Source organism: Erigeron canadensis, chromosome 7, assembly GCF_010389155.1.
Source record: "Erigeron canadensis isolate Cc75 chromosome 7, C_canadensis_v1, whole genome shotgun sequence".
Lineage (NCBI taxonomy): Eukaryota > Viridiplantae > Streptophyta > Magnoliopsida > Asterales > Asteraceae > Erigeron > Erigeron canadensis.
In genome coordinates this window covers 11,334,637-11,361,521 of record NC_057767.1, presented here as the reverse complement: position 1 = coordinate 11,361,521, position 26,885 = coordinate 11,334,637, and the positions used below count along the sequence as shown (strand labels likewise).

At 32.8% G+C, this 26,885-nt stretch overlaps 2 protein-coding genes across 2 annotated transcripts; both read right to left on the bottom strand.

Annotated features, from left to right (window-relative positions):
• Window positions 1–20,375: 20,375 nt before the first annotated feature.
• On the bottom strand, window positions 20,376–21,115 carry LOC122606902 (lipid transfer protein EARLI 1-like). Its single transcript, XM_043779789.1, has one exon. The coding sequence runs from the start codon at window positions 21,044–21,046 to the stop codon at window positions 20,534–20,536; it is 513 nt and encodes a 170-aa protein (XP_043635724.1). The 5' UTR covers window positions 21,047–21,115; the 3' UTR covers window positions 20,376–20,533.
• Window positions 21,116–25,304: 4,189 nt separating this feature from the next.
• LOC122607187 (lipid transfer protein EARLI 1-like) lies at window positions 25,305–26,164 on the bottom strand. The gene has a single exon (XM_043780113.1). It carries the CDS (start codon window positions 25,993–25,995, stop codon window positions 25,483–25,485), a length of 513 nt encoding a protein of 170 aa, XP_043636048.1. The 5' UTR covers window positions 25,996–26,164; the 3' UTR covers window positions 25,305–25,482.
• Between the last annotated feature and the right edge of the window lie 721 nt (window positions 26,165–26,885).

The following is a 26,885-nucleotide window of genomic DNA, read 5'->3' as shown; positions in this document are numbered from 1 at the left end:
ATATTATGTCCGGTATGTCACCATTTTCACACATGAGATCACAAGATATAGTTTTTCCACATGTCTTTGACAAATTTTGAAGTTGTGACACCTAACCTTTATATGTGGACCCATGTGATCACATGATGGCTAGGGTTTCACCCCATTAATTGGTAACAACGGTATTATTAATATAAGTTCTTTAAAAAAAAAACCGAAAGGAAAATCAAAATTACATTATGTATGACGAGCTAATTTGTCATAAGGAATTATATTAATCCCTTTTTTTTAACAATCTTTTAGATGTATATATATTTATAATTGTGAAAAATAGTTTACTAAAACATAGATTACAATGTACATATTTCACTTGTTCAATACTTATCTAGTATTTCAATTCTATACTAGTAAGATTACACTACTTTGTCAAAAGTTATACTTTTAGAACATGCACGAAATTACTAAAATATTCTTAATATTTTTTTACATCAAATACCTTATCAATTACCTACATCACTCAACATCGTCACCATAACACCGTCTTCGTATTACATAAGTATCTCTCTAGTATATATAATTTCTAAACATTTAGAAATGTAAATATATAACTTAAAAAGTTTGTAAACAAAGTGTGAAAAACGTAACAGCCATAGAACTTCAAAATTTGTACGTTCTTTTCGAGCTTTTTTCCTCCACCGACCACAATTGTCTATAATATATCTCCCTTTTGTTTCTTAGATTACATTTTTGTATACCGATTTTACTTTACACTTTACTTATGTATATTGTAGTTCTAAAAAACTTCAATAATCCTTTTACATCAATAACATATATAGCTTATAGATAGATGAGTATATATATTAATTATAAAGAGTCCCTATCTGACTAGCTAGATTCATGAATATAAATATGAATATATGATCTTTAGAAATATCTATGCTCGGTGAGTTGTTTTGAATAATTGGTACAATTTCACATGGATCGATCGATCGATCACTTGTCGACACATTGCAACTGGCTTCATGTTGGCTTTCTCAATTTTAACTCTACTTACACCACATCGTTGTCACAAGCGTTTACTAGCTGAATGGTGACAATAACCCAACACATATTTCGAATTTAGGGAGGCCCGCCATTTTTAGAAATTATATATATATATGCATGGATTATGGATATGATTGGGGAGTATTTAGGACTTTAATTTATATGGTTGGTGAGATTCCCTTTGTTTTTGTTTACGGGAATGCCAATGGGAAGGGAAGAAACAAGTTGATTGAATTTTAACGGATTAGACCATGCATGTATATCCTATGATCTTGTTCGTGTTGTATAATAAGGACAAGAAATATATTTTAATAGGTAGGAAGATATCTTAATTAATGGATATTATTGTTGTTTAAAATCATTTGCTTACAAAAATAAAGATGACGGTGTCGATGATATGATGAATAATGAGAGTAGTATGCTAATCTATAACTCATTGAATACAATGGATCCTTGCACGGTATTGTAGCATAACTCTAATTATTAACTAAGATTAATTCAGAAATAAGTAAGAAAAAATAAATAACAAAAGCAATAAGTTAATAGACAAGTGCATTTTTAAGCGATTGTATATTATATTCTCAATGTAGTAATTAAATGAATGAATACAAGCTTCAAAATATATATAAGTATTATCAAATCAAATCACGCAGCAGAATATAAATTCTATGTAGTTAATTAATTAACCAAGAGAAAAAACGTGTACCTTAAACTGGAGAGAATAAAGCAAGAAACCTTTGTAATAAGGTTTAAAAAAAAACCTCTCTACGATTGCACACACAACGTTGGAATGTATGTATGCTAGTACTTGATCACGAAACGAACAACCTTTGTTAATCACCCTTAATATCAAACGAACCAAAACCCGAAACCCTTTGTGTTTGGTAGTTTCGGCCGAAGCCAAGAGAGAGGAGAGAAGGAGAGATTTTTAGGGTTTTAGAAAACCTTATGAATTGTGTGTTGAAAACAATTAGATTTAGGTCTCTATTTATAGGATTAGGTAACTTGTTTACAAAGTTTAGGGTTTTCAAAACCCCCTCTTCTCCTTGATTTCGATCGGCCACCCTAGAACATTCTAGAGGGGTTTTCCTAATTGTTTCCTAATTCCAACTCTCCTTCGTTAAGTCCGTTAATTAAGTACCGTTAACTATTTAACATTTAACGGACGACCATTAGTTCTTCGTGATCAAATTAATTGTTAAATTACATTTAATACATTAATTAATTATAATTACATTCATGTTGAGGTGTGACCCCGTAGGCTTAAATACTTTCCGGACATACGTTCATTTTACGTGATCATAATCTAACAGCTCCCACTTGAGCTCGTAATGAAGGAAGGTAATAACATTGGTTAGCGTCTAGCAACACGCCAGTGCTCCCAGAAAAATTTAAGTATAGTTTCTTAAAGTATATGTAAATGGTTGAGGCATTTATTATCCATTTTTTCATATACCTTGTTAAATATGAATATGGATCAAGGTCATTTCATAATTTAACGATTATGTTTCTCATTCAATAACTAATTAATGATTACCAAATATAATCGAGAACCATCTGGATTTATTTGGGCACGGCCATGCAAACATCTTAATTAGTCAAATGAGGGAGTCAATGGTATCATACTTCAACTTTTAAATTGAAGGAACAAATCTTGTATTGACTACATGTGTCAGTCATCATACTTCACGAAACTTTCTGAAAATAGCCCTTTATGTACTCCCTTATTCAGGAGAGTTAGAACTATATCTAGTAAGTGCGATTCATACATGCTGACCTACTTGCATCTCAAGTCAAAGGATCAATAAAAGTAACCATTTACGAATTTCACTTAATGACGTCGATCCATAAAGTGATAATTCGTTAGTGGGGTAGTCTGATATGCATCAACTATGGATATCATGTGAGTTTGGTGGGACCATCCATCATATATTCTAAGAATATAACCAATCACTCAGTTTTGTCTTAATTTAATTATATTCCCATATAATTAATCGACAATAGACATTTTAGAATATTTAATAAAATATTTAATATTTAATAAAATATTCAAGGATTAAACATGCAAATATAGGACACAATTTAATATTAAATGAAATCAAACATATCAAGTACTTTATTTCATTATGGAAAATATAAATTGTTTAACATCCCTTATCCAAATACCAAACAACAGATTTACATGAAATAACTAGCTAATTTAAGTCCTATGCCCTCGGCATGTCTTTCAAGCTTGGGCTTAGACAAAGCTTTTGTGAAAGGATCAGCTAAGTTAAAATCTGTGTGAACTTTGAGTAAATTGATTTCCCCTAGTTTGATCAGCTCACGAACAAAGTGATATCGTCTAGCATAATGTCTGGCACTTTTCTGAACTCCGGGTTCGTTGGCAATGATCAATGCACCAGTATTATCACAGTAAATATCAGTGGGTAAGTCATTTAAGGGGATCACGTTTAGCCCGCTAATGAACTTCCTTATCCAGACTGCTTCCATCGCGGCTTCTGAGGCGGCAATGTACTCAGACTCTGTTGCAGACATGGCAATTGTGGTTTGCTTCTTGCTTTTCCAGTCCACAGCTCCTCCGTTAAGAACGAAGACGAATCTTGATTGAGACTTCGTGTCATCATTAACAGTTTGAAATCCAACATCATAGTATCCTGTCACTTTGAGCTCTAAGTCTGGATTTCCTCCATACACCAAAAACATATCTTTAGTAGCTCGTAGGTACTTCAGAATGTTTTTAACAACAATCCAATGGCTTTCACCAGGATTCTGTTGATATCGGTTAACGATGTTTTGTGCGAACGCCACATCGGTTCTAGTGCATCTAACCGCATACATAATGGATCCCATAGCCAGAGCATAAGGAATTCTACGCATATGCTCCACCTCACTAGGTATAGTAGCACCTTGTTTGACAGATAAACTTCTTGATGCTTGCTTTAGTCCATAAATAGACCTTTAAAACTTGCATACTTTGTTGGGATGTTTTGGATCAATAAAACCTTCAGGTTGATCTATATAGACTTCTTCATCCAAGTAACCATTTAAGAAGGCAGTCTTAACATCCATTTGCCATATCTCAAAGTCATAGTACGCTGCTATAGCTAAGAGAACCCTAATAGCTCTAATGTCCGCGACCGGAGAAAAGGTCTCATCATAATCAACACCGAAACGTTGAGTATAACCTTTCGCCACGAGACGAGCTTTATAGGTGTGTACATTTCCATCCATGTCCATCTTCTTTTTGAAGATCCACTTACACCCAACAGTTTGAGCATTTTGTGGAAGATCAACCAAGCTCCAGACTTGATTGTCTTTCATGGATTTCATTTCCACCTTCGTAGATTCAAGCCATTTGTCAGATTCCAGATCTGTTAATGCAACTTTGAAATTCGGAGGCTCATCGAGATCTCCAACAACGTCTTCTTCTACCATCAGACATAGTCTTTCGGTAGGACGTCTTATCCTTTCGGACCTACATCACTTTGAACATTCCCCCCCCCACCCCAAGTTGATGATTGCTAGGAGTTTCAGAAGGTGACACATCTTCCTCTTGAGTCTCATCAAGTTCTACAACCCTCCCACTGTTCTCTTGAACTAATTTCTTTTCAAAGAATTCAGCATATCGAGCAACACGAACAGTGTTTTTGGCGGGATCATTGAAGTCGTAACCCATCGTTTCCATAGGGTATCCGACAAAGATGCACTTAGTAGTTCTGGATTCAAGTTTGTCAGGCGTATCGCGCTTCACAAGTGCCTCACATCCCCAGACTCTTAAGTAAGACAAATTAGGGACATCTCCATGGCATAATTCATACGGTGTCTTGTCAACCTTCTTGGTTGGAACCATATTGAGAATGCGTACCGCAGTCTCTAGAGCATAATCCAAAAAGAAAATGGGAGAGTTGTACGGGTCATCATTGATCTTACAATGTCTAGCAAGGTTCGATTTCTCCTTTCAGATACTCCATTATGCAGAGGAGTATATGGAGGAGTAAGCTGTTGGACAATTCCACATGCTTTAAAATAATCCTTAAACTTTTGGCTTAAGTATTCACCACCTCGATCCGAACGAAGAATCTTGATGGTTTTACCGAGTTGATTTTCTACTTTATTTTTAAACTCTTTGAATGTTTCAAAGACTTCATGTTTATGTTTAAGCAAGTAAACATAACCATAACGACTGAAATCATCCGTAAAGGTTATGAAGTAGCTAGCTCCTTTCCTTGACACATGTCTAAATGGACCGCAAACATCGGTATGAATGAGTCCAAGAAGATCTTTAGCCCTTTCTGGCGAATGCTTAAAGGGTTTTCGTGTCATCTTGTCGGAAACACATGACTCGCATTTATCAAATGATTCATCATTTAATTTTAAGATCCCTTCACGTTGTAGTCTTTCAATGCGATTTTTGCCAATGTGTGCAAGACGACAGCGCCAAAGATAGGTAGAGTCCAAGTCAGTCTTGGCTCTTTTGCTAACATTATACATTGAATTATTTGAAACACAACCACGCATATCAATTTCATAAATACCATCATAAGCAATAGCATCAAAATAATGAACATTATTTTTAGAAACTGAAATACCAATATCATTAAAAACATTAATGAATTTGTTGTCTTTCAACAAAGAAACTGAAATGATACCTCTAGTAATAGAAGAGGCATAACGACAATTGTCTAGAACAATAATTAAACCGGAAGGAAGAACTAAATGAAATTCTCAAATTGCTTCAACAGGCGTTGGTAGACCATTGCCTACGACCAATTGCAAAGCTCCGGATTCCAGCTTCCTCCTTTTCCTTAGTCCCTGTAATTCATTACAAATATGAGTTCCACAGCCAGTGTCATAAACCCACGATTTACGCTTAGTTAAGGAAAACAATTCAATGGTGAAGATACCTGAAGTACTAGCGCCGCTAGCTTGCTTTTTCTTCACATTCAACTCGGCAAGATACTTAGGACAGTTCCTCTTCCAGTGCCCGACTTCATTACAATGATGGCAGCTCTGGTCTTTAGCCGGATTCTTTTTCTTAGCCGGAGGAGTCTTCTTTGGTTTGGAAGGATTCGCAACTTGTTTACCCTTGCCTTTACCATCAAACTTCCCTTTAGCTTGGTGCGATCTTTTAGCTTTCTAGATCCGACCCCCTTTGATCATAAGAACATTTGGGTCATTGGTCTTCTTTGGGATCGTTTTCTCAAATTCATTGCGCATAGCATGGAGTTCTTTTATAGTCTTTTTCATAGAGTGCATGTTATAGTTTTGTACAAAACTCTCAAACTCCTTAGGAAGGGATTTGAGAATCATGCCAACTTTTAAATCTTTATGATAAGCATAATCCATTGATTCCATTTTGTCAAAAATGCTCTTCATCTTGAGCACATGACTACTAACTGACTTTCCAGATTCAAGTTTCATGTCATGGAGTTCCACAACAAGGTCGAAAAGTTCCACTCCGGCTTGTTTTTCATACAAGGATTTTAGCTCTCTGATCATATCATATGGAGTGTAAAGTTCGAATTGTTTTTGCAGCTCGGGAGACATGCTCGCAAGCATCAAACAACAAACTTCATTGAATCCTATATTCAGCTTTTTCAGCCGTTGAAGCTGTAGCAGCCGGTTCGTTTGGTCATTGCCTTTCAATGACATCCATGCGTTCCTCAACTCGCAGAACAATTCGTAGTTGATGATACCAATCATTGAAATTCGATCCATTAAGCTTTTCTCTTTCAAACATTTTCCGAAAAGCATTGGTGTTTGTGGAGGGATTCATTGCCATCTACAAAACAGATTAAGTTCAAAAATCAGTATTTTCGATAATCAATCCTTAAGAAATTAATTACCCAATGTTTATAAAATAAACAATTAATTTCATTAAGGCTAGGATCCAATTAACATGCAAACATTTCATCTGTTGATCTGCTAGAAATGATTGCACTCAAAAGGTAAGTAACGATCAGTAATTGCATTACAAGTGCAATTCCTAGTAAGTATGGGACCTACGTATGATACTTGATTCATCAAGTGATCCTTTGTAGTCATGTTTTGTCCCATCTTTTGCCACGGGTCAAGGTCTCACCGCTTAACTCGCTTTAAGTCGTCAAACTAAGAACGCGCAAAATTGTCCACCACTTTGTACCAGTGAATGGGTTTTGCCATGGAACTGCCATCTCACCACTGTGTACCAGTGAGTAAAACAACAGCTACATGTGTCCTTGACAAATTGGATGGCAAATGACTTAAGTTTATTAGGACATTCAATTTGATGTGGGATCAAAAAGTTATGTTTCGAAGATTCATGCATATCTTCTAAACATAATATTTAATATAATCATTTGTATAGTCTTAACAACACAAGAGAGCTCGGTAGCTCCATTTGAACGGACAAAGAAGCGCAAGGGCAAAGGTTTGCGATAGACGCAATTAAAAACCCGCCCTTTTAGAAGGCTAACGCACTCCGACTTATACCTCTCTTAGATTTTGTTCAAATGGGTGAGCTGGTGTATCTCAAGGTTGTAAGACTCCAATTTTATTAAAAACAATCTTTATTTTGATATTGCTTAGTCAAGTTTATATTTTCTAAAAAAAATTTTGCATCACAATATATATCACAATAAATATACAAAACAATAAACTATTAACTATTAAGTATGCAACGAGTTACGGTAGGCCACCTAAACATGTCACTATGGTTTAATTATGTCTAAGTCGGCTCCCCCTTCAAAGAAGAGGACCACATACATCAAGTTGTCTTGATTGCGTAAGCCTTAAACGTATATAAAACAATCAATTATCATATAACCACATAGTTACTCACTGGAAATTTTCAGTAAGTTCACGACCTGTTTAGACCTGTTTCTGGTCCGATTCAGACTTCAACCAGAACTACAAAGTTTTAGCCCTATGTGTTGAGCTTATACAATTCAAAGCACAACCTCTAACTCATTACGGATTAAAAGATATGAACTTTTTAGTGAACTGTCGCAAAGCAGAAAAATCACACGAAAAATTCACATAGTCACACAATTAATTATCCAATTATCTAGCATAATTAACCTTAATGATCAAGATTTCATATCAACATATCTAAGTAAGAATCATGAATAATTTGCATGAAAAATTCATGATTTTTACTTCTTTTTAACAATTAAAAATAAAGGTACACCATATAAACATGCAATTTATCACATAAACATGTAATTAATCAAAACTTGGATAAGGAACCCTAAAATACAAAAAAAAAAAAAATTATTTTTTTCCTGGAAAAATTTCGAACCATATATATATATATATATATTAAATAATATCTTTTTCTTATTTAAATCAATTTATATATATATATAGCCGAAAATCTTAAAAATCAAGAACCCTAACCCCCTTTCAAGTTTTGATTTATTTTTAATCAAGAAACATACATAGTAGGCTCGTGATACCACTGTTGTGTATATAACTATTATCAAATCAAATCACAAAGCACGCAGCGGAATATAAATTCTATGTAGTTAATCAATTAACCAAAAGACAAAACGTGTACCTTAAATTGGAGAGAATAAAGCAAGAAACCCTTGTAATAAGGTTTAAAATAAACCTCTCTACGATTGCACACACAACGTTGGAATGTATGTATGCTAGTACTTGATCACGAACCGAACAACGTTTGTTAATCACCCTTAATATCAAACGAACCAAAACCCAAAACCCTTTGTGTTTGGTAGTTTCGGCCGAAGCCAAGAGAGAGGAGAAAAGAGAAATTTTTAGGGTTTTAGAAAACCTTATGAATTGTGTGTTGAAAACAATTAGATTTAGGTCTCTATTTATAGAATTAAGTAGCTTGTTTACAAAGTTTAGGGTTTTCACACCCCCCCTTCTCCTTGATTTCGACCGGCCCCCCTAGAACATTCTAGGGGGGTTTTCCTAATTGTTTCCTAATTCCAACTCTCCTTCGTTAAGTTCGTTAATTAAGTACCGTTAACTATTTAACATTTAACGGACGACCGTTAGTTCTTCGTGATCAAATTAATTAATAAATTACATTTAATATATTAATTAATTATAATTACATTCATGTTGAAGTGTGACCCCGTAGGCTTAAATACTTTCCGGACATACGTTCATTTTACGTGATCATATTCTAACACAACATAACACTTGTAACTGTGTCATGTGATCATTTGTCTTCTTAAAATTCGAATTCGAAATCCTTCCCGTCTTTCACTAATCAAATGGATAAGGACGATTTTTTTTTTAATGTGGACTCGCTAATGATTTAATCTTTTCAGAAAATCCAAGTCCTAACGAGTATATATTGATAGGTTCTGATTGAGGAAAGGACTTGTGTACGTTGACGACTGGGAAAGGGTGAAATTGAGTTAAAAAGCTTCATATAACTTGCACTTGCTCACAAATGTTAGTTTTGGAAGCTAGATTGCTTAAGTATGAAAAGTTTCGATGAACACATGTTGTAGTTGTTGGAATAATTATGATTTGTATTGTAAACATAATGAAAACGTGATAATAATAATGTGTACCTGACGATCTATAGGAACTTCTAACAGCAAGAATGTTTGTCATTGATGTCGTGTTCCCAAAACGAGATGATTGTTCTTAGATAAGGATTATTATTAGGGAGAGAACACACACAAAATTATGTGAAAGATTAGATTTAGAATTGTGTAAATGGTTAGAGAACATTTACAACTTTTGCCCCTGGTGTTTATTATGTGCAATGTAAGTCCCCGTAGTTCCAATCATCTAATGGGAAACCCTATAGTATGTCTTTAAGAGTGGATACGTCCATCGTATACTTACTAGACATAGTGATTTCAGTTATCGTCAATTATCATATCACGAATGATAAATGATCAGTGACGGTCACATTTAACGTGGTTCCAACATTCTCTCACTTGACCAAGCGATCATTTATCTATGAGTATTCAATAAGTCCGGTCGGGATAATACTCATTTTGCTTTAACTTTAGAAATCATAGTCAATAAGTACAGTCGTAGAGAAGAACATCAACTCAGGACTCCCACTAGTCAAACTATGACTCAAAATTAAAACTAATAAGCAATGATGAATTGACTAATACAAATTTTGTTATAATAATGTCTATACACCGTTATGAGTACGCAAAGTGTAATTAATAGATAAACAAAATCTGAATATAGAGGAAAACTTTTTATTAAGATGACCAATAAATACAACATGCTATTATATTATGTCCTTTAATAAGCCTCCTCTTCGACACGTGTCCTACGAAAACTTTTAGAAGGAAGACCTTTGGTCATTTGATCCGCTAGTATATTATGTGTACTTATGTACTCACTACAAAGAACATTTTCCTCAATTTGTTCGGTTACTAACAGATACTTTGTATCGAGATACAACTCAGCACCAGTTAAACTGTTACTGTTCAATAAAGTTATGGCAGCTGAGTTATCACAGTAAAGCTTCAATAGTCTAGTAATAAAGTTGACAACTTTGAGTCCACTTACCAGGTTCTTTAACAACATCTCATGACATGGTATTATAGATGACAATGCATTCAACCATCATGATGGAAATTGTAGTCAGTTTTTGTTTATGACTCCGTCAAGAGCTGGTCTCCCAGCTAACCATAAAGTATATTAAAAATTAAATTTCTTATCGAAATCAGAACATCCTAATACTTCTAAGTTGTCACCTCTTCTATAAGTTAATGTGTAGTCTTTGGTTGTTTGTGGATATTGTAGAACCTTTTTAGCCACTTTCCAATATGTTACTCTAGGATTAGATAGTTAACTCCCAAGCATACCAGCAATATAAGCGATATCCATGGTTGTAAAACTCGGCCGATACAGCCAAGTCTTGAGAATCGGCTCGTGTATCGGCCCTCTGGCGGTACGAGTTTGTGAGACTCGGTCTGAAAATCGGCCAAGGTGTAAGACTCGGGTCAACTTGGTCAAGACCCGGCTGGATCGGTCAAGACTCGGCTGGATCGGATCGGTCAACTAAAGTCAAACCTTTTTTTAACAGCTTTTATTAACTATCTTATTGTTTCTAGACAATTATGTTTAAGTTGAAAGATCATGTTATGTTTAAGTTTGAAGTTTTATATATGTTTAATTTTTTGTTACATATAATTTCAAAAACTATTATTTTATACATAAAAAAACATACTATTCACCGATCCGATTTTATAAAAATCCTGTCTCCTCCCCTCGCCGATCCAATCCCGATTCCCGATATCCGCAACCTTGGATATATTAGTAACACAAACTTTAGGTCATTAATGCTTAACGAGAATTTGTTTATAGGTTAGTGTGAGTCTAACGACAACACTAGTAATTAGGCAAAGTAAATCTAACGATAATCTAAGCCGTGATTAAGTTTCCAACAATCTAGCAACTGGGTGGAATAGTATTCAGTCGTCTCATGAGATCGGAGATGCCAAACAAGTATTTTAATTTAGAGAAAATTTCATTAGATCACCCTGTCGTTTGCTGTTTTATCAATTTTCGCCCCTGTCTTTTTTTTATTATTATTACTTCACCCTGTGGTGACTTTTTGCTTCATTAGGCACCCCCCCTTTTAACATCCATTTATTGTCATCCGTTAACCCTCTCACGTGCAACGCACATGAGGGTACTTTGGTCCTTTTCACCTCTAAAACACATTTTTATCCTTCCTCATTCTCTTTTTCAGATCAAAACTCATCTTCTTTTCTAAATCTAAACCCACGATAACAATAACAACAAAATCTAAAAATTTTCATAAACAAAACCCAAATTAACAACCCAAACATCAACAAAAAATTTTCACAATCATAAATTTATATACATTTCAGATCTATATACACATTTATCTATGTATATCTTCTTTAATAATCTTCATCAAACACAATCAATATACAAAGCGTTGTCTAGTGTGTTTGTGGGGGGTTGTGGTTGGCTAGTCAAATATCAAGAAGTCAAATTCAACAAAGTGAAATGGAAAACACCGAGCTGGGTGTGGGCTTTGATGATCTATAGAGAAGTTTTTCATTTGGGAAATGATTAATCCTCCTAATAAAATAGCCTAATAATCCTCCTAACTATTGGATGATGACATGTGAAAAAATCAAGGGGCAAGATTAGGAAAGAGAATTAGTGGATACCACATGTCACCTTTTTAAGTGTTAAGAGGATTTTTAGACTATTTTCTTAGGAGGATTAATCATTTTTCATGTATTTATATAACCAGGCTCAAGAATATAATAGCAGCAACTGGGAATTGAAAAAGAAAGTAGCATACATTTTTTTTCTCTTTATCAACGACTGCGTATTCATAACCTCCCCCACCACCACAAACTCATCATCTTCCAATCGATTCGCATTCAATCAAAATCGATTCACAAGCACACACAAATCACCCAAAAAGCACACTGAAATTATATAAATTAATTGATTGTGAAAGAAAGTTAAGATACAGATCATATTTATTTCTCTAGTGATATCGATTTGATGTGTCTGTTTGTGGGTGCGAGTGTGTTCTCTATGGAATGAAAAAACGAACAAGATGGGATTACTTTAGGTTGAAAGTCCGGGGAGATTGGCCGACAGTAGTGGCACCGATGGTCGAAGCTACCAGTCACCACTGCTGAACTCATCAACTCCCAAAATTACGTGGCATAATAGATGTGGGTTGCGAGTGATGAACTAGCATGACATTAGGATGCTTGATTTATGAGGTGTTGTTAGATCTTGAATATGTTTTCATATATTTATGTTTATATATATATATATATATATAATATGTATGTGTATAGATTACGTATATGTATGTGTGTTATTGATGATGATGATTAAATCAGTTTCAATTTGGGTTATGATGAAATTTGTTGATCTTTAAATTGGGTTTTTGATGATTTGAAATTAGGTTTAAGTGTTGTAGATGAAAGAAAGAAATAGGTGTAAGATATCTGGGTGGTGGTTGTTCTTGAAGATGAAGATAGAGGTTAAGGAAAGGATTTGGTTAAAAGGACTGAAATACTCTCAGGTGCATTGAACATGAGGAGGTTAACGGAGACACATTAACAGACGTTAAAAGGATGGGTGCCTAATGAAGCAAAAAGTCACCACAGGGTAAAGTAATAATAAAAAAAACGATAGGGGCGAAAAATGATAAAACAGCAAACCACAGGGTGATCTAATGAAATTTTCTCTTTAATTTAATTACAGTTATATATTATGTTTTCCAATTATTTACGTTGTTTCTTCAGAAACGGCATGCCCCGATAATACCGGATATTTACTTTTCAGTATTAGTTTATTAGGAAATCGTGACAAACCCCAAAACAATTAGAATTACTAGATTAGGTAGCGTTAAGCGTCTATGCGAACGATCTTATAGCTTATCACTAGACTATACTACACTGACCGGGTTCTCCGCCCGTAAGTATGTGTGTGTTTTAAGATAGTTACTTGTACAATATTTTATTAGTTTAAAGACTAAAACCACCATCAAGAATCAAATTTGACCTTTGGGCACAAATAGTGGAACCATGTCCATTAGTGTGAAGCCCCTAAGGTACGGGGATCTGGGGCAGCGCCCTTGATACCGAGGTCCAAGGGGCGGCAGCCCGTGGCGACTAAAGTTAACTACAATATTGAATTATTATTATTTTTTCTCTTTATGTGGTACTGTAAAAAAATGTCTCGAAAAAAATTATTTTCTGAAATTTGAGAGATAAATTTTTCCATAAAATTTTACGGTGAAATCGTACTCGACAATTAAGAAGAATGAGCAAGTAAGTAAGATTCAACAATTATAAGAAATTGACCAAGTAAATTGAATTCAACATAAGAGGTTGATAAGTGTGTCGAACTTAATAAATAAATCAAAGTTCGATTAATAAGTCGAACTTCAATAAAAATTGATCTCGACATGTGATGACATGTAAGGTCTAGTTAGACATCTTTCGGGTTGAAATGGACTAGCTTTAGGTCGAATTAGTCTTGAAATAATGTCGAATTCAATAAAGATTAAAATAAATTCAACTTAAAATAATGTCGAATTAATAGAACTTAAATCAAAATTTTAAAATAAGGTCGAATTCGATAACTAAATAAGGTCAAATTCAAAAAAGTCTAAATCAAAATCAACTTAAAATATGGTTGAATTCAATAAAGACTAAATCAAAATCTTAAAATGTGGTCGAATTCAATAACTAAATAAGGTCGAATTCAATAAAGATTAAATCAAAATCTTAAAATGAGGTCGAATTAAATAATTAAATAAGTTCAAATTCAATAAAGTCGAAATCAAAATCGACTTAAAATAAGGTCGATGAGGTCAAATTCAATAATGTAATTAAGGTCGAATTCAATAAAGTCTAAATAAAAATCAACTTAATATAAGGTTGAATTCAATAAAGACTAAATCAAAATCGACTTAAATTAGGTCAAATTCAATAAAAATTAAATCAAAATTGATTTAAAATAAAGTCGAATTCAACGAACAAACTCAACATTAATTGAGGTCGAACTCGAATATTATACATATCATATCATTAGTTCAACTGGTCAGAGGCATCCCAGGTTTTACCCAATTGTCTTGAGTTCGATCCTTAGAGATGACAAGTCTTTAGGTTTTTTCCTCCGAATACTTATAACGGCCCATGAACAACATTTCATTGTCTAGGGTACGTGCAAGGTTTCAGCATTATACGGTGAGGTTTTCCTGATGTCGCATACCGACTGAATGTTCGAAAAAAAATCATATTATTAGGGATCATATATATATATATATATATATATACAGAGGGACAATCAAATAATACAGTTTTAAAATAAGAACAGTGAGAACACTTAAAAAACATCATTTTGATGCATTAAAAGTCTATAAAACTAACATACTACTTAACTAATTATCATTATTTAAGTGTTTAACAGCACATTGATTCGTCAAAATCGAAAAAATCACGTTTTTTGGTGGATGCATTATTTTGAAGAATATGCATCCAAGATGGATGCACAAAACAAAAAACATGATTTTCTTGATTTTGACAGGCAATGAGTTGTTATACACTTAAATAATGATAATTAGTTAAGCACTATGTTAGTTTTATGGACTTTTAATGCATCAAAATGATGTTTTTTAAGTGTTCTCACCGTTCTTATTTTAAGACGATTCTCACTGGAGTGTTACCCTATATATATATATATATATATATTACGAACAAGTATTTTAGGTACAAAATTATTTCATACCAAATTGAGATAATCATCATCATGTTATAATAATACGAATCATGTTAAATCATACCAAATTGAGGTCTACATTAATTGAGAACCAAATAATTGATTGGCTTATTTTCTAGTTTAGTCGGCCGATAAGATAAAAAACCAAAACCAATATAACCGAATGGATTCTTATTCATTAGCGATATTATGTTGTTTTGCATTTTGCGGCTAATAAACATAACAATAATAAAAGCTTTTCTTTGCCTTCGTTCATGTTGTTTTCAAATCATATTTTTGATATTATGTTCGAAATCAATTATTGAACAAAACAATACGAGAATCAATAGATCGATTAAGAACCATTGGCTCATGGTACACATGTTAGAATAATTAAACATAATGAAATCATGATAATAATAATGTGTACCTAACGATCTAGAGGACCTTCTAAGAGCAAAAATGTTTGTCATTGATGTCGGGTTCCTAAACAAGATGATTGTTCTTAGATGGGGATTATTATATTAACGAGAGCACACAAGCAAAATTATGTGAAAGATTAGGGTTAGAATTGTGTAAATGGCTCTCTATTTATAGAGAGGACATTTACAACTTTAATCCCTGATGTTTATTGTGTGCAATGTAAGTCCCTTTAGTTTCAATCATCTAATGGGAAACCTTATAGTATGTCTTTAAGAGTAAATACGCTCATCGTATACTTACTAGACATTGGGATTTCAGTTATCGTCAATTATTATATCACAAATAAAAAACGATCAGTGACGGTCACATTTAACGTGGTTCCAACAATAGTAACAAAGACAATAAGCTAGGCAACCCCAGTCGTGCAGTAGTTTAGAGTAAAAACGATAGGAAGATAATAGTTTGCCATTAAAATAAACTAATTATTAGATAGGTTATTACTTCAACAGAGTATCCATATGTATATTACATTTACGGTTTATTCATACATCTAGAATTTTTATAATTTATTCGTATTTATATTTATAATTCGATCAAGCTAGTGTGAAATGTTGGTGTATAGAATATTTTTATAATTTATTCGTGGTTATATTTATAATTGTTCTTCTTCACTAAATTACTAAATTGTTTGCATCACCAATCAAATGCATGTTTCCATCCAAATTTCCCGCATGACACGAGACTTTAAACTCACGTAATGATTGGAATTAGAAAATTATTGGAAAGATATTTTACTTTAATATATATGTTGAGTTAAGGATTCGCTGACCAGAGTTGGTGACTGATGAAGCTCATCAGCAAGTCATCAGCGAGTCCAGTGACTCTCTGTCAAAGTTTTATTCTTATCCGAGTTGTAAGTCAAGGAGGGAAGAATTCAAACAAGAAGAAGACAAGAGTCACATAGTGGTTGTTTCAACTATCATGTACTTCTGATGGCAAAGATGCAGTTGGATCAAAAGAAAAGGGTTTCTCTTTCATACCCGTTTTGATAAAGAAGACAAAGGGCGTCTATGGCAAGTACTTCAAGCCAATCGTATCTCGACAACCACCATTCTATCACTATTAAAGTAAAGTTGTGTTGCCCTAATTCCTCCCCTATATAAGGCAACACAGCCGCACACAATTATGTGTGTTTGTCACTACAAAGTGTGTGTCACTTATTTTCTCACTTGTAATTGTTTAGTTTCTAGTTAATTTAAACTTAACAGTTGTATGTTCATTTACTTTCTTATAAATCAAGTTGTATTATCGACCATGTATTCACTGTTTAATCAATAATATATATGATTAGACTTGCATAGATTCTTGTATTTGAATTCTACTCTTTTTCTTGTTCTTTACATTTTGTTTTTACATTATTGTCTAATTAATTAATATAAGTTAAGTAAACAAAGTGGACTGTCAATATACAATTTCTCTAATTAATAACCTTTTGATATTAGAGTTTTGGAAATATATATTATAACTAAAAGAGAAGGTTTGGAGTATATTTGACACCCTTAAAGTTTTTTTTAGGTCTTAATCTTTCTCCTAATTACTCTAAAGGTCTCTCTTTTTTCAAGATTTTTTTTATTTTTTATTTGCTTATTAAATAGATAATTATACTTAAAATTCTATCATCAATTTTTTTCGATCAAAAACTCTATCAATAAATTTATATATATATTATATATATATATACACACACATAGGTTAAAGTTATTTTGAGAACCCTTTTATTTGCGAGAACCTTTAAAAACTTTTCAAATCAAGCCCCACTGATAATTGTTCTTTACATGAAAATTGATTTTTGACTGTTTTCTGAATAACTTATGTGTAAATTTGAAGTTTATAATTGTGTGGAGGCATGGATTATCATCCGTTATACAATTATTTGGAGATTTGGATTCTTGATCACATGTGCACGAATCTTGCTATAATCACATGTATGCAAGTCGATCACATGTAATCATAGCAATATTCGTGCACATGTGATCAACAATCCAAATCTTCACATATTTGTATAACGGATGATAATCCAGGCCTCCACACAATTATAAACTTCAAAATTACACATAAGTTATTCAGAAAACAATCAAAACATAATTTTCATTTAAAAAATAATCATCGGTTGGGCTTGATTTGAAAAGTTCTCAAAGGTTATCGCAAAAAAAAAAGTTATCAAAATAACTTTTTACTATATATATATACAACCTAAATATTTATTTATCATTCTCATTTATATATATATTTCTTTCCTTGATATCTTTAATAAACAAATCAACAAATTAAGTAAATTTCTCAACAACAAAAAATATACAAATTTTTTATATCACTTTAATTTTATTTTTGGTATATACCTACATATTTACTAATTTAGTGTAATGACTTTTAATATTTATATATATATATATATATATGGGGTGGGTATTGTAAAACAAGTATTAAAGTAAAATAAATAGGATAAGATCTTAACCCTTAGATCATGGATAAACTGATGCACGAAGATTCACGAAACAATTGATGTACGATGATTTTCATGATGCACGGTGATTTTCAGTATACAAAAACCTATTGTTTTATTTGTTTTACTTTAATACTTGTTTTATTTTACCTAAGTTCTATATATATATATATATATACACATAATAAAACAGTAAGAATCTAAGCTTGATAAAGCTATCCACCTCAACTCAAAATTACCTTTAGAACTTGCCACATAGGATTTATTCCTACATGGCATCTTCATATTTATTTTCAAAACTTTTTATCTTATAAATATATATATATATATAATATATATATATATATATATACTAGAGTGGTATCCGCGCGTTGCAGCGGCGACGGTCTATAATGCGTTAGATGTCGTAATGGTTTATAGCATGCAGGTTACTTTCATGAGATGCGTCAATGCAACATCTAACCGTATCTATCATTCTAAAAATAAATCGTGTATTAGGTGCAAGAAATAATGAAATAATGGAGTGCAAAAACTAACTATGAAAAATAACCAATTATATGAAACATACAATTGTAGGGGAGGAGGTCACGGCAATAAAAAAAAAATAATCAAAGATTAAAAATTAATACGAATATAAAAAAAAGGACATAATTGGTCAGTAATTGCGTGAGTTATAAAAAAGTAATTATCTTTTAATCGTTTTGTGATATAATATATGACAATTAAGATTTTTTTCTTATCTATAGCAATACTTTCAGCAATAATTTTAGAGTTGAATGAAGTTTTTTTTATCACTGGGGTTTCTAGGTAATTGTGGATTTTTTTAAAGGGTAATTTTGGAATTTCAGGGATAAGATATGTGAAGATAGTATAAATTAGAAGGGTAAATTAGACAATTTAAAGATAAAGAGTTGAATAGGGGAATGAGTAATTTGTTTATATATGAAGTATAGATATATATATAAAATAAACTAGATTGCTATAAATAATACTTCATATTATGGAAAGAATATGTATAAAAATAAATAAATATTAAAATAGAGACTATATATATATATATATATAATTGTAAAAGTTTAACTACGGACATAGATAGGATTCCTATTTGATTAAATTATACTTAATTATGAATAATATATTAACTTACAAAATATCTTTAACTTCATTTACTTTACATAAGGACTTATTTTGCATACGGACGGATTACATATCACGTATACTTTTCTATTATTATTTATTTAAACCCCAAAATCATCTAAACCCCAACATCATAAGAATCCAATTTATAATCTTAGGGGGAAATATATTATTTTGCTTTATCTCAAATAAAACCAACCCTATATAAACATTGTAGTTTTATAAGAACTTTGTTTTTATTTTAGTTTGTTAAAAAAATCTTCATATTTGTTTCACATATGTTCAAGCTTTAATCATATTCAATAATAGGTTCTTCATGCACTTTAAAATAAATTTTTTTGCACGATTGATTTGAAGAAGACACTAAATATATACCAAGTATTATATCTTTCAACTATATGCTAAGCATTTGAATATATATTCGTATTATCAACTTTACTTTAAAAAATATTTGAAAATAATTTGCGCATCGCGCGGGAGAAAAAATCTAATATATATATATATATATATATAAGAAATAAGCGTTTTTGGTGTAATACGAGTATAAGCTTCTTAATTAATGTGAGAGGCAGCCTTATACCTGGAGACAAGTCTAGTCCTCCATTCGTCCTCCAAACAAAGACGAGTGAACACCACGGTGTTAACACCACGGTGTTTGACTCGTCTTTGGATTCATCCTCCATCACCAGTTCCCTAAGAGACGAGTTGTTAATTAAGCTCTTTTTTACTTTTAATTTTGTGAGTGTATAATTAAATAAAAGGTGAGTCCAAGACTAGTTTTTGGTATAATGTTAGTTTTAGGAGAATGATGTGGCGCTGATTAGGACTAGTCCTCGCGACGAGTCTTAGCATAAGGTAGCCCTTGAATCCCAGTGTATAGTATTCATATTAATTCTGGTATTTAAAAAGCGTTAATAACTAATATTGTGTAGTTCTTAAATGTAGCACAAGTCTAAATAATTTTAATGTGAAATGTATATTCTAGCTTTTTTTACACAGATAATCCATCAATCATCAAGAAGTAATTGTAAGTTCTTACTTGTTTGATAACAAAACATGGGGAGAAGCAAAATAGTCCTTGAAATAACACAAATATAACATATGATTTTATTCAGTTTGATGCAAAATATAATTAATACTCGGTAAAGCAAAGCCTCGAGAGAGGTAAGCTCTTACATGACAGAAAAAAGAAAGTAACACGTATAAAAGGAATCGCATATATATATAGCGATCATCACCAACTTATGCACATTTGAAACCACTTGGGACTTTCTTGTCACAAGTATTCAAAAGCAAGCTAAGAGCAATAGGCACATTAAGGTTGATCCCCAAAACATTAGCTTTGATGGCAGTGCAGAGGCAAACTGCGGCGTCAAGGTCAGCAAGGCCTTGGATGAGTGTGCAACATGGCTTACTAGATGAAGAACCCACTACAACCCCAACCAACCCTCCAAGCAGATCGGCACACACCGCAAGTTTCAAAGTGTCTTTGGGGCAAGTAGGCTTAGATGGTGTTGGTGTTGGTTTAGGCGTTGGTGTTGGTTTAGGTGTTGGTGTGGGTTTAGGTGTTGGCGGTGTTGGTTTAGGTGTTGGTGTGGGTTTAGGTGTTGGCGGTGTTGGTTTAGGTGTTGGTGTGGGTTTAGGCTTTGGTTTAGGGGTAGGGCAACCGCAATTCGCAGAGGCACTCACCGTGGCAAAAAAGAGAAGATTGATTGCTAGAAAGAGAGCTAGTGAGGTATTCTTGGTTGATGCCATATCTAAGTGAGCAACTAAGATAGTAGTGTAGTGTAGTGGAGGATATGATTATGGGTGAATGTATAGCTAAGGGATTGAAGGGTTTATATAGGTGCAAAAGCTTGCTTTATGATCCAAATTTTGTTGTCACTAAAAGGTATACGTCAACATGTAAATGGCCATTTGACATGCTATCTAATAATGGAGTACTAGTTTAGATACGGCGCTATGTTTTTGAAAAAAAAAATAAAAAAATCCTGTTGCTCAAAAGAGAAACTTCAAATGCATAAAGTACATGTAGTTAGTTTATAAATGGTTTAATTTATGTGTATATGAAGCTTAAATGTATATATTCTCATTCGTTTTTTTTTATTATTAAAATATATATATATAGGGTAAAGTTATTTTGAGAACCCATTTTTTTGCGAGAACCTTTGAGAACCTAAAAAATAAGTCTAACCAATAATTGTTCTTTATATGAAAATTATATATATATATATATAGGGTAAAGTTATTTTGAGAACCCATTTTTTTGCGAGAACCTTTGAGAACCTAAAAAATAAGCCCAACCGATGATTGTTCTTTACATGAAAATTGTTTTTTGATTGTTTTCTCAATAACTTATGTGTAATTTTGAAGTTTATAATTGTGTGGAGCATGGATTATCATCCGTTATACAATTATGTGAAGATTTTGATTCTTGATCACATGTGCACGAATATTGCTATGATCACATGTATGAAACATAAAGTCGCGCCATATCAACAAAATAATTTTAGAGCTAGAAAAAGTTTAAGTTAATTATACAGAGTTAAAATATAGATTTAATGCAAAACTTAATTAATTTGATGCAATACAGCATTGTGAAGAGATACATATATATTTCACAAAGATGCTTCTTTTTTTTTTTTAATTTTACCAGAACATTGCAAAGTTCTAATGCAAACATGATGATGCTTTATACTCTAAGGGTGCACAAATTTTAAGACATATACACACTTATAAGTAAACGATAACAAGATTCTGTTTCAAATGGATTGAGATCAGTTAGTGAGAAAAATACAAATAACTTTTTCATTTGTTCAATACTCAAATATGCATATAACTCATACAGGGAAAAGTTATTTAAAGTCCAAAAGGGTTCATTGATTTTCTTCTATTTTCTGAAATTCCAACAACCTTCTACTACCACCATCATCATCTCTGACCACCACCATGATTTTCCGGCGACGGCGATCACCGCCACCACGAATTACACATGTGTAAGTCACCACCACCACGACTTACACATGTGTAACAAACCTAATTTTTACCGGAAAAGTCACATGATAAGATGGACGGTATTATACATGGGTAAATGGATAAGTTAACTTATACATGTGTAAATTATATGAACTATTTCTGGACTCTAAATAAGGTGGACTAAATAAAATCTGTAAAAAATTGATGTGGAAATTAAATATTTGTCCTACTTATAGTGTCTATTTTCAACTTTTTTTTCCCTACATGGACCACGATTATATTTAGATACTTTACAAGCAATTAGCAGTATAGATTGAATATGCATGTAAAGTGCACACTTTTTAAGTAAATGATGTAATATCTTTTGGTACGTAGCTTAATTAGATTGAGTATATATATATAAAGAGTCTCTATCTCATTAACATTCGATGTTAATATGATCCTTTTAAATATCTAACTTGTTTTGAGTAATTGGTGCAATAATTTCTTCATATATATCGATCACTTGTCGACACATTGCTGGCTGGCTTGTTGTCTTACTATACTAAAAAAATTTTTTTTTAACTCTACATAAACATCATTGTCCCAAACGTTTACTTGCTGCTAGCATTCCAAAAATTGACAATAACAGAACATGTACATATCGATCGAAATTTAGTAATTAAATTAAATTCGGACATTATTGAGGACTTTTATATGGCTGGTGATAGTTTCCCTTTGTTTATCTTTACAGGGATGCCAATGGGAAGGGATGACTTTAATTAATTTGTTTTGGATTTAAGGGCATAGTGGGTCATATTGAAGAAGCAAGTTGGTTGCATTTTTTAATTTATGTACATTCTATGATTTGTATTGTATAATAATGACAAAAGAAAATATATTAATAGGTACGTAGAAAGATATATTAATCGATAATTCGATATATAATTAGATTGTGTTAAAAGTTGTTTGCTCATCTAAAATCTCTATGCTTGTTTATATAGAAAAATACAAACGGTGTCGGTAATAATGCATGGTATATGAATATAACCTTTGTACGGAAAAGGTGATAATTAAGAATGAGAGTATGTGTCAATATCTATGATTCCGTTGATACAACGTAATAATGAAACCTTACACGTACAGTTTTGTGTTGATGAATGGGAAAAGGCCGCTGAAAGATATTTATAATCGAATCAAAGAGTTCCAGAAAGTATTCTCATGGAACACTTGCACTAGCTCAAGAATGGTATCGATCGAAGATTGCTTAATTATGAAAAGGTTGAAGATGAACAAAATTTCAAAGTAATGAAGGCAATCCAATCGCGATAGTTTAAAAGTATGACTACAATAATGATACTTTGTCGTTAATAAAATCACACAATTATGTAAACATATATTTTATTTTATTTTTTGAAAGTTGAATTTCGCTTGAAACTTCGTATCGCGATTCGACAACAAGAGGTTTAGCATACGTTATTTTAACCGGGTCTACGCTAGAGAGCTCTATCGAAGTAGAAAACTAGAAATGCCTATTTCAAATACTCAATGGGGAGAAACCCCCTACTAATCCACCCGAAAGCACAACAGTTAATAGGGGTAAGCCATGTCCCCTCAGACTTGAACCTGAATATACATAAGTCAAGCCTTCATAGAAGGACTACCTATATATTAAAGTTGGTGGAATAAAGATTCGAACCTAAGACCTATAGGTCATCACTATGTAAACATATTTAGAACTCAACTTTAATATTTGTATATACGTTAATAAAATTAATCTATTTACTACGATTATTTATTATGTGTTTTACTTCTTTATTTTTAAACTGCGACTTATTAGTTGGGTAATTGGATGGAAATCCCCTGATCCCAAGTACCATTTGGTACCTACTAATCTACTAATCAGGCTAGTGTTCAGGTGATTCTCAACCACTTAATAATCTTCTGATTATCTCAAGTTTGTCTTTGGCAAGACTTGAACCCAGAACCTCTCATGGAAAGTGACGACTGGTGGCCACTAGGCTATTACCTGGTGGTTAACTACGAGTTATTAGTTACTAATTAGGATTCAAGACATCAAAGTAATATCCAATTAGGCAGTATTGCAGAGCTCGATCGAACCACGCATGTCTTAAATTAAACTCAGGACTCATAAAAACTCACTCAATAATCCACTCCTATATTGACATACATGTGTTCTATTGACTTGTACAATATGTTATATAAGTTGTACATTGTGATAATAAATCAATCTTTATGACACGAATATCACTTCCTATATTACATCCAGGGTATATTCATACATCTTGAATTTTTATAATTAATTATTTATATTTATAACTGAAGTGTCAGATATTGGTATCGAATATGTTATTTCTTTTCCACCAGTAAGTCGGTATTCGATATCAGGTTATAACTCTCAATAAAGGGTGAAGCCCTACACATACTCTAAACTATGATACGTAGACCATGAGTCATTACAAGTGATTTAAAAGAAAAATCCAAAACGCGACACTTTAGAAAATTGACCGTGACATGCATGGGAAAAAATTGCAATAAATTGTTGCATCACCAATCAAATGCATATGTTTCGTTGCAAATTTCCCGCGTAACACACACGACTTTAAACTCATGTAATGATATACGAATATTATGGAACTACAATAGTTAATGAAAAGAACTTTTTACTTCTAAAATATACCATTTCTGATTTCTCTTATTAAAATATATCATTATGAAACTCATTCATGTACTAGTCGTAATTCGGGTGTTGACGCGATGGCCATTTCAATCCACCAATGTGGTGGCTGGCTTTGTGGCAAAACCATGGTAATCACCACACTATGTTCTATGGTAGTCACATGTTAACTTCTTTAGTTTAATGTATTCTTATTAAATCGGGTATCGAAAAAGTGTTACCTTAACAACTCAAAATATTGTTTACTCTTCTCTTAATTAGTATGAAATATATGACCTCTCATATTTCACACAGAATCAAGATCTTACTAGGTTGATAACAAAATATGGGGAGATGTGTGAATATATACTTAAATAGTCCTTTAAAAAACACAACTATAACATAGGATTTTATTCACTTTGATGCAAAATATAATTAATGCTAGAAGCAAGCATGGAGAGGTAAGCTCTTTCTTAGGTGACAGAAAAAGGGAAAGTTTGATAACACATATAGCTATAAAAGAAATCGCATATATATAGCGATCATATCATCCGCTAGCTTATGAACATTTGAAACCACTTGGGACTTTCTTGTCACAAGTATTTAAAAGCAGGCTAAGAGCAATAGGCACATTAAGGTTGATTCCCAAAACATTAGCTTTGATTGCAGTGCAAAGGCAAACGGCGGCGTCAAGATCAGCAAGGCCTTGGATGAGGGTGCAACATGGCTTACTAGATGAAGAACCCACTACAACACCAACCAACCCTCCAAGAAGATCGGCACACACTGCAAGTTTCAAAATGTCTTTAGGGCAAGTAGGCTTAGATGGTGTCGGTGTTGGCGTTGGTTTAGGCGTTGGTGTTGGTTTAGGCGTTGGCGGTGTAGGTTTAGGTGTTGGTGTTGGCTTAGGTGTTGGTGTTGGCTTAGGTGTTGGTGGTGTTGGTTTAGGCGTTGGTGGTGGCTTTGGTTTGGGGGTAGGGCAACCGCAATTACTAGACGCACTCACCGTGGCAAAAAAGAGAAGATTGAGTGCTAGAAAGAGAGCTAATGAAGCATTTTTGGTTGATGCCATCTCTAAGTGAGCAACTAATAGATTATATTGGAGGATGATGGGTGGATGTAAAGCTAAGGGATTGAAGGGGTTTATATAGGTGAAAAAACTTTTTATGACTTTAGAGCCCAAGCTAGTTTTGTTGTCACCAAAAGGTACACATCAACATGTAAATGGTCATTTAATAACGGCTTTGTGTATGAAAAAAAAAACAACTCCTTTTGGCAATAGAATATGTTTATATATATACACGCATAAAGTAAGGAAAAAATTAATTGATGTGATAACTATTTGAATCGAAAAAAAGCGAATAATTTTAAATTATATGGTAAACTGGTATTCATATGTGAATAGATTCGCTCACATATAAACACATCAAGTTATACTTTATTACTTATGTTAGGGTAATGGAGGGAACCCTAGCCTTGATACCACAATTGGATACCTATCGACTCAACCCGTATGAGTCATATGATGCAGGTACAATACCTCTATCCTAATCTCTACATGATCTGGGCACCCCGATAGATCGAACTCGCGTATTTAAACTTCACATGTGGGTTTAGGCTTCATTAATAAATGGTACCTTAAAGGAATTTTTTTTTGTGTCAGGCGGGGATCGAACCTAAGACCTTAAGGTCATCAAGTGATTGGTTCATCTCATGAGTTGAAGTAATGCATATATATATATATATATATATATATTTTGGAGTCATACGATTTGATAGTTCGAATTTGGCTGGTTCCAATCAAAATGTTATATATACTTAGTTAATTCAATTTCGTAGCTTAGTTTGTTTCTTTAAATGTCAATAATAATAAGAAATTAATAATGGAATTAAACAAGAAGAACAATACAACAATCAAGTATATAACTGAAAAAAGGTCTTTTACTAATATTAAGAAGATGC

Bases quoted from the DNA above. Each gene is read 5' to 3' on its own strand.
- LOC122606902 (XM_043779789.1), bottom strand. From the start codon at position 21,046: ATGGCATCAACCAAGAATACCTCACTAGCTCTCTTTCTAGCAATCAAT.
- LOC122607187 (XM_043780113.1), bottom strand. From the start codon at position 25,995: ATGGCATCAACCAAAAATGCTTCATTAGCTCTCTTTCTAGCACTCAAT.